This window comes from Crocodylus porosus, unplaced genomic scaffold (assembly GCF_001723895.1).
Source record: "Crocodylus porosus isolate Cpor-Errol unplaced genomic scaffold, CroPor_comp1, whole genome shotgun sequence".
Lineage (NCBI taxonomy): Eukaryota > Metazoa > Chordata > Crocodylia > Crocodylidae > Crocodylus > Crocodylus porosus.
Window position 1 is genome coordinate 112,811,201 of NW_017728947.1, and position 9,382 is coordinate 112,820,582.

General features: G+C 49.9%; 1 protein-coding gene across 1 annotated transcript in view; it reads left to right on the forward strand.

Annotated features, from left to right (window-relative positions):
* Positions 1 to 8: 8 nt before the first annotated feature.
* GCH1 (GTP cyclohydrolase 1) overlaps positions 9 to 9,382 on the forward strand; it is a gene marked incomplete at its 5' end in the record, with an annotated part of 26,345 nt that continues 16,971 nt past the window's right edge. Inside the window, one exon of the mRNA XM_019551175.1 lies at positions 9 to 270. Coding sequence (XP_019406720.1) covers positions 9 to 270 — 262 coding nt within the window. The remainder of the gene's footprint in view (positions 271 to 9,382) is intronic.

The following is a 9,382-nucleotide window of genomic DNA, read 5'->3' on the forward strand; positions in this document are numbered from 1 at the left end:
ACGGGCTGGGGCCGGAGCCGGGGAAGGAGGAGACGGAGAAGGAGAAGGCGAAGGCGGGCGCGTCGGCGCGGTGCCCGGCCGGCTGGCGGGACGAGCGGCCGCGCAGCGAGGAGGACAACGCGCTGCACCTGCCGGGGCTGGCCGCCGCCTACACCGCCATCCTGCGCGCCCTGGGCGAGGACCCGCAGCGCCAGGGGCTGCTCAAGACGCCGTGGCGGGCGGCCACGGCCATGCAGTTCTTCACCAAGGGCTACCAGGAGACCATCGCAGGTAGGGCCCGGCGCGAGGCTGCGCTCTTCCCAGCCGGGGTGCCCGGGCACGTCCCGCGGGCTGGGCTGCCTGGCCCCTTCCTCGCGCGGCCCGTGCCCTCGCCCTCGCCCTCGCCCCGCCCCAGGGGCTGGGGCGGGCAAGGCCGGGGGTCCCGCTCTGGGGAGGCCAAGACGCCCCTCGGCCCCCTCCTCCCTGCTGCGCCGCGGCGCCCGGCCCCGAGGGGCTCGGCTCCGCTCTGGGGAGCGTCGTGTCGCCAGCCGCACGCGGCGACCGCGGGGCCCGGCGCGCTCTCCCCCTGCCCCGAAGTCGTGAGCTTGTCAAACTCTCCGCAGGGAGGTTTCCAAAATGCTGCTTTTACCCAGGCGCGCGCTGGCGGGGCAGAGGCGGGAGGGAGCTCCGGCATCTTCCCCTCCCTCCTGACTCAAGTTGTGACTTCTTCTTTCCCTGAGGCTGGCGCAGCGTGTAGTCCCGGGCCAGGAGCTGGCTGGGCTTCCCCTGGACCGCGATTGCTAACGCGGATGAACGCAGAATGAAAACTTTCAGTGAGCGAATCGAGCGGGCGTCAGGCAGGCTTCTCGAGGCGCGTCCCGGGGAGAGGGAGAAGCCCCCCGACAGACCGCAGGCTCGCTGGCGCTCTGCTCCCGCTCCCAGCTTGTCGGGAAGCAGAAAGCCTGCGGTCGGCGTGATGCAATCCAGGACCGTGTGGCAGCAGCGATACTGTCACTGTCGTCAGCCGGGCTGTTGCTGAATGAAAAAGTTGAGTCACGGAGGTAGCAGGAAGGAAGGAAGGAGCGGAGGGCGAGGCCGGCTGGGGAAAGAACCGAGACGAGCGAGACTGGCTGCCAGTGCCTCCCCTTCCTCCTCCCCGCTGCCCCGCAGCGCAGGGGTCGTGGGAGGGCTGCGCCTTGCACTTCCCTGCACCTGGCGTTATGGGGCCGCTCGTCTCCTTAGGGTATTTATCGCCAGTAGCAGAGCCACTTCCCCCACCCCGCCTCTCACCGGGCAGTCGAGTCCTTTAGCTTGCAGGTATCCACCACGCTCCTAGTCCAGGTCACCTAGATATGCTTGTTCACCTTTCCCCCATGGAAATTCGGCGCTTGTGCTGGACGAACAGTACCGAGTCATCTGTCCGTGCCCAATGCTAATGTGTCTTGTAGTATAGAATGAAACCGCTGCAGACTGGTTAATGCAAGCGGTTAAATTTTGAATGTCTGCAAAGGGGAAGTGTCACAGCCATTAAAAAAAAAAAAAATTAAAAAGCGAGATGGGAGTGCCGTTTCCCAAACGAAAGCCAGCCGCGTGCTTGTCTCGGCGGCGCGTGGCTGGCTGCCAATCTAGGGACGCTCCAGAAGCGCGAGTGTGACCAACAGCAGCACAAATGAGAAACCTGCAGGCCAGTCGGTCTGGTCCGCGGCCTGCTTTCGTCCTCCGGCTCTGGCTCCCAGCTAACTCCTAACTTTGCTTTTTGCCTGCTCGCCGTCACCTGGACACAAGCCCTCCGCTGCCTTCCCCAGCTACCTCGGCTCCGGTTATCGCAGCATACTTGCCGTCCCGTTTTCCCCATAGTGACTAATAGCTAGTGCTTTTATGGGCAGCAGCTGTGTGAACCAGCGCAGTTCCTAGGTTATTCAGTAGCTTTTCGTCCCTCCTGTCCCGTGTACCCTGGGCTCTATCGGGCTCTGCCTGTAGGCCTGCGGTACGCCTTGCCAGGCAGCAAAGGCTGAAAAGTCCCCTCTTGCCAGTGCAGGGGATGGCATTGGTGGAGGATGCATGACACGAGGGAGAGTAAAATGCTGCTTGTTCCTAGGTCTTAAACTGAGGCGCTTACTCGGGTGTCAAAACCTCCTGCCTAGCCAAGCCCCGTCCCTGCGGAGAGCGGTCGTGGCGGGTGACGTGCAGCTGGGAGGGCAGTGGGAGAGCCCTTTGTGGCAGCGCGCAGCCGCCCCTTGGCTGTGCTGGCTGCTGCATGGGAAAGAGCTGGCAGGACTGGGTGGTAATGTTGAGGCTTTTCCAGGGAAACCCTGCTTTGTACGGGATCCAGGCTGCAGGAGCGCTGTCCTTCCTTGTGTGTTTCCTTTTTGAACCGGTGAGATGAGATCGGTGTGCGACAGAAGTGTGCCTGTTCCCACCTTGCCCGTCTTCAAGGAGACTGAATCCCTTTCCACTGCCCCAGCCTCCTCTGTTGCACTCCCCCTTCCCTCCGAAAGGAGCAGCCCCTCTTTCCTTCCCGCTGGAGGCAATCTTCCCTCTCCAGTTTCCGTAATGGAAATGTAGGCAGAGTTGGCAGCAGAGACCTCTGGCTGGCCAGCAAAATGCCTGTGGATTCTGCTTCTTAAAAGTGTGTGCTTACGCTTGGAGAAAGGAGGCTTTTGTATAGCCCCTGTCTCAATGCTGCAAGGACCGTGCCCACGGTGCGTCCATCTGCAGTGCCCAGCGCAGCGAGGCCCTCGGCTTGCCTGGGGTCTGCAAGCACTTGTGCAAAGCGTGTAAATGCACTAGTACTGAGCTGCTGTGTTCTTGGAAGTTCGCAGAGCCAGCCTGAGAGAGGAGTTTGCAGGGCAGCGTAATCCCTGTATGTAGTGTGATTGCGGGACTCCAAAAAATCACCCCTGTGAGACTGAACAACCGGAGGCAGCTTCTTATTTCTAGCGGTGTTTTCTTTGCCCCTGGGGAAACCAGCAGAGAGGAGTCTTTAGCTGTCAAATTGAATTAAGAATAGAAGAAATGGGGCACAAGCACGCTGGATGGGAAACCTGCACATATTTAAAATGCTCAGCTTAATTTTTCCAAATGAGGAGGTAGGGGCTGTATGATCCTTCGCACACACGATTGCCTGGGGCGTTATCCCTTGCCGCTTGCATTTGTGAGTTATTCTCTTCTTGCTCGTCTTTCAGCCTTTGCGTATGCCCGGAGGCTTCTTGTGGCAGTCTGAGCACCCAAGCTTTGCGATGCAGTAAGGCAGGGATGCTGTGGGCTGCTGAGCTGGGCTAGACCGTTGGTGTTAAATCGGAGCCATGATGCCGTACGCATCCCTCGGTGAACGGGGACCAGCGTACTCCAGCTCAAAAAAAGTGTTTGCAGGAAAGACGCAATGCACAGAGTGGGAGAAAATGGTGCTTTCTGTGCTGAGCCACTTGTGGCTTGGGTGCTGCAGCCAGAATATTAGGGAAGGATTTGGGGGTGGGGAAGGGTCTGCCCTGCAGTGCCCTTTCATCTCATCCTGCACCCCAGGAAGGAGAGAGCAAGGGTGCAGCACACAACCGGCTGTATAAGCTCTGGGTGTGGTTAGCATTTTCCAGCTCACTTAGTGCATTTGTCTTGTATCGGGCCAGCCACCAGTGCTACTTTTTTTAATTGCTTTGCAAAGTGCTTTTTTTTTTTTTAATCTGCTTATTTAAGACCCCAGAGATCTTGTGTGGGCTTTTTTTTCTGATTAGGGAACCTCTTTCCTTTGAAAGAGAGGAAACCTTGACACACTTATAGGTCCTGTGTGATCCAAAATTGTCAGGGGGGGAGGGAGATTTCTTGGGCTTCAATTGAAAGCTTTTTACTGAAGGGAGCTTAGTGTTATGGGGAGGAAGGTTTTTTGGCTAGCTAGTTTTGTTTGCATTTTTAGTAAGCCCCCCCCCCCAAGCCATTTTCCATCTTGGGGATGGGGGGAACTGCAAATGAATATGATATTTAGCTACTCAAAGCAAACTTCAACTGAGTAAATTTCTCCTGCCCCCAGGCCCTTGTATGTCACTTCCTTGGTGCCTGATGCGGTACTATTTTTCTTGATTATTCTGGAAGAAAACCCCTGCCTTTGTGGGAAGGGGGGAATGAGACTAAATACAAAATCTACCCAAAGTTGAGCTACTTGTATGTAATTAGAGCAGCAAAATAAGTTTGGAGTCGATTCTCACCTACCCCTTTGGGTCATTTTCACTGCCACGGGATGTCTCCCATGGCTGCTTTGGCCTTGCTTAAATAGTAATGTTCCTGACTCATCTTCTGTACGTGTCGCAGAGCACAGATAACAGATCTGAATGTAATATTGAATGTCTGCGTAGCTGGAAGTCGCTTCTGAAAAGCCACAACAATATCAGGATCGAACTTTGATTCTAGGTCACGTATCTTTTTTTTCCTGTTAAAACATCTGGGTTTGGTCAATACCCTACCTTTTAGAAGCCATTTTTTTTTCAGGACAACTAATCTGTACTAGTATAGAAACAAGCTTTTTATCATGTCCTTTTCCCCAGTCACTTAGTCTAAACGACCAATATAAAATTATCAGCAATTAGAGCTTTCTACTTGGCTCTGCAGATGGAGAAAGACTCCCCTTACAGATCAGCCTTCCTGGTGTTTCCTGTATCAATAGGGGTGGCCAGAAGACTTCCACTCCTTAAACTTAAATAGCAAGGAAGCAGAATCATCTCATCAGAGTAAGGCTCTAATGAGCCATGAGATTAGCTGTGGGAATAAATTAAACTGAAAACTTGTCAACCGGATGTTCTGCAACCGAAAATCAAGCTGGACAGCTAGTCGATGCTGGTTGTTTTTTTAATTTAGTTTTTGTACTCTTGGTTCAGTCGCTCTAAAGTTCAGCCTTGTTTTGTAAGGAGGGGTGTAATCCCTCGTTTAATAATGCTCGGCAGCTTTATTGAAGGCTGCTGTCTGTAAAGCTATTAAAATAAACATTGCAGAATAGAATAGTGTGTACCAAGACCTGATCCATGAGCGGCAAGTCCTAAAGGCCCACTAGGCCCAAGGTCTTGGAAATGAACGGGGCTAATCTAAATTTAAAAGGGGACCTTCAGCACCTTGAGAAGAGGAGCAGCAATGAGCCGGTCCTGGTTCTGAAAGACCACAGGAGACGCCAGACACTGGCCCTAATGAACATCAGGCCTTTGCAGAAGGAAAATAACTTTGGTTTTCATTATGTTAATGTGGTGCCAGTAAAACCACATGTCCGTTCGGAGCTGCAGTGGCTGTACAAGCAGAGCTAGCGATGCGAGGCAAAAAGCTTTTTTGTTTTTTAAGCGAAACAGCCCTAAAGCATGGCGGCACGCTGAACTGCCTCTTCTACCCACGGCAGCATGTGGACTTGATGCTTTGTTAAACGTCAGCAATTACCTTGGGGCCAGCAGTTACGCACATTTAATATGGAAATGCTGTATGCAGGTGGAAAACTGATTTTCCTTGTTCAGAGATCCTGGCTTTCTGAACCTGCCCTGGTTCAATCTGTTACTCTTGTGATTTTTGTATCCAGTCATTAAATGATCCTTTTCTTTTCTTTTCTTTTGTACATCTCCTTAAGGCAAAATTGTTATCATCTGGGAACTTCCAGCACCAAGAATGAGACTTGTCACATGTATCTTTATAATGCTTTTTGCTTGTATGGCAAGTGTAGAATAAATACAACCTTAATGTTAAATTTCCTCGCCTTCTTCTGGCTCCGTGGAGTTGGTATTTTAGCAGATGATAGTGGTGGGGCAGACTGTCAAGTCTCTCAAGCTTGGTCGATTTGCCGAGGACGGTGCTGGCTAAAACACCAGCATGCGAAAACAGACAGTCGACAGCTTGAGCAAACAGCCTGTTTGATCGGCAAACTTGCCCGTTTCTGAGAGACGGCAGGTGACTGTTCTGTGGTTGGAGACGTGATACGGAGGTTGCTAGCTCTCTTGCAGCCCGTTTGGACAAAACACAGCCTGCTCCTAGTTAAACTTCAACCTTGCTTGCATTGCTAGCTTCCTATGGCTATATCTGGGGGGGGTTCCCTAAAAATTGGGGAAGGAATAGGAACAAAATCTTGATTCACTTTCCCTGGGGTGTCTGTCCTCTGAAATGGAGTATTTTAAGTTTTTTGGATCTTGCAGCGTGTCCAAAGAAGAATGTTTCCAACTATTTGAGTTGGCCAAATAAAAGACATCCGATTTACCCAAAGACCCTTGTCTTCCAACCCAGATGCACTCATTTGTGCTTGTTCGGGTTTTAGCTAGAAGTTTGTTAAATCTTGTTCGAGGACCCTGCTCATTAAAGCCTTCTGTATGGCCTTTCTTAATCCGTTGTTTCAGCTTCCCTACTCTCTGCCCGGCCATCAGCTTTTAGAATAAACTTTCAACATGTCCCTTAATATTATGGCAATGTTATGAAACTTTTACTGAAATCCTGATACATTTTTAATGAGTTGTTACATCATCCTGCTTTGCCTTCATATTAATAAAGGTATCGGCGGAAGACCACTTTAAGAACTTAATCTTTTGTTTCATCAGAGAATCTCTAATAACTGTGATCTTTCATGTGAATAGACTTGAATCTCCCCAGGCAGAACAGAGAACACTTTTTTGGCAGCCAAATAAATGGATACAAACAGCACACAAAATTAGCAATATTGCCTTTCCTCTCCCTCTGCTTTCTAATAAGTCAAGTACGTACTCGGCTAAACTTCAGACTCGGTTTCTGGAATTAGCATTGGAGACTTTCTGAAGCAATTAAATCCATCTGGGATGAATGCAGTCTTTCAGTTGCTTCAAGAGATTTAAATGACACCTTTTTCACACTTCAGAAGACCTTTTTGGTATGAGGATTGTTATAAATCCCACCCGGCTGGTATGTTTTTAGAGGGTTAATTGCACGTAATTTCTCTTGTGTTCTTTCTGTGCATTTAAAGACAATTCTCTTCATCTCCAATTTTAATTCTGGAGCCTTTCTTTCTTTATTAAAAACGTCCCAAAATAATGGTGCATCTCTTGTGAATCTGACTTTTAATGCAAAATCCATTCCTTTGTTCACAACTCTTCAGTTCTACCAGATAAATCATATGCGTGGCAGTGAGCAATGCTTAATTCTGATATCTTGAATTTTTTTTCATATTTAAGAACCACTCTTCCCACTAACTTGTCTGCAAAGAAAACTCTGCAATTATTACAGAATAGTAATACCTGGATACATTGAAAACTTTGCTCTCTGCCTCTTAACCAGAAGCAATTCAAGGTCTCTCAAACCTTGTAAAATTACAGTAGTTTTGATTTACAACTCTGCTCTTTCTACTCACACCCAGCATTTGAATTGTGGGCAGAAGTTTCCACAAGCTAACAAAAAAAAAAAAAAAAATCTTAGAATAACTGAAAAGCAGGATTGGGATCCCTAGAGATTATCTAGCCCAGCTCCCCCCCGATCATCCCTATCCAAATCATCTCATGCAAACCCTATTACTAAATTGATTTGAGCGTCTATCCCATGCAAACCCTCTTACAAAAATTACTTGAGTGTCCTTGCGTTATCTGGGATGGACCCAGATGCCCCAAGACTCCTAAAACATAGTCTTGCCTAGCTGCCATCCAGCCGGTTGTCACCCATGTTGCACTTGTGCATTTGATTATCCTTCCAGAGGCATTGCGCCATGCGACAGTCGCATCCCTTGCACAGCTACAAGGCATAACCCCCTGGCCTGCCACAGGTAAAGTAGTGGGACAACAGCAGTCAGAGCCATGTTGTTGCAAGAGTAGTTGTCAAAGCTAACCCTAGGCCGGGCCTTCAGGTACCCCGCTTCCAAATGAGAGGGGCCACCTTCCTTGCTTTTGGGAGGGGATGAATGCAATTTGCTCCTTGCAAATATTCAAATCCTTGGTCTCTCACATTGCCTATGATGTTAGTTAGATGTGAACAGTATTCTCAGTCCAGTTCCTACCACAGGACCCCATGGGGGTTGGACAGATGAACCGTTAGGCTGTTTTATAGGGACATGTTATGGGGTAGGATGTACTGTAGTTCCAGCGGACCTGGCTCAGCTCTCCACTCCTGTCCCTGGGGAAGGGGTTGAGTTGCCATGTATTATAGCTCCCCTTACTGTGGGATAGGAGCGGATAGATGAAACCATGGGTTTGCTGATGTGTGCTCCCCAGCAGCGAGTCCCCACCCATGCATTTAAAAGCCATATAGTTGTTAATCTGTCCAGACCCCTGTCTAGAGGGGGAGATTCATCTTCCTGCTGGTCTTTAAAATGATGCTTTTGAGCATGCTCATCAGAGCTTGCCCTTCTCCGGACCTGTCTTATAGACCAAACTCCCAGGGGAATCATGAAAGCAAATGAAACTTTGCTCTTCCAGTGTGTATAAGGGGATGGGGGAGAACTGGTTGAAAAGAAAAAGACCTTCCCCAACTATTGGCTGCCTTGAAGGCAGGATTTGTCAGAAAAAGCAAATTATAAATCTCCCACACCTCCACTGTTGATGCGCTGTCGCAGGAAACGAATATATCGAGTATCTCAAGCATCGCAGATCTAATGGGATGTTTTAAGAGGCTGTTCTGTATAGTGGCCTCATCTTTCATTCTCCTGACCTAACCAGTCAGCTGTCTGGGAAGACACTGCATCTCCTCTGCTTGCTAGAGGTGCTTTTGCTTTCCCATGCTACATTAAAGCCATGCAAATAGTTTCTATAGCAACAGGTCCTTTTTCCCTGTGACGCAAAATCCCGAAAAGGTCTCTCTTGTTCCTTGTTCTCCTCTGATTCTGAGTTTTGCTTTCATCCCCTGTCATTTTGTAGATAAAGGTATTATTTAAATTCTGCCCATAGTGTTCCAGGCGCTGCTTCTCAATGAATGCAGCTGCTTTAGTTTTATGACATATTAAAGTCTCCATGGCAGTCGCTTGGCTCTGGGTCAGAGACATCTACCACCGGATACTCGCATGCCTAGCTCTACCTCTTGCGTCTGCTGCCTGCTGGCCCCCAAAGTGTCCGTGTTTGAACTGAATTGGAGCCTTTTAATATCACGATGGGTCTGGAAAGATCTTGCATTCAACTTCCTTAGCTTCCTTTGCAATCAACTTCCTTCTGGTTTACTGACCTAGGAGGGGACGGTTTTCTGCTATCCAAGTGCTGCTGCAGGAGCATCCCCTACATGGCCCTGGTGCAGCTGTGGCCTTGTCAGATCTGGAAAGTGGGACAAGTAAAGTAGCAGGTCACAGGAGAGTCCAGCAACCCCTTTTCCGTCTCTTTGCTATAGTCGTCTTAGCATCCGTGGATTCCTCTTCTGTAACAAATAGCGGAGGAAAGGAGGGTAGGGTGCTCCTACTAACGAGGGACCTCCTGAAAGCAATAGAGCAGGAGGTGCTGCAGGAGAAGGGGGG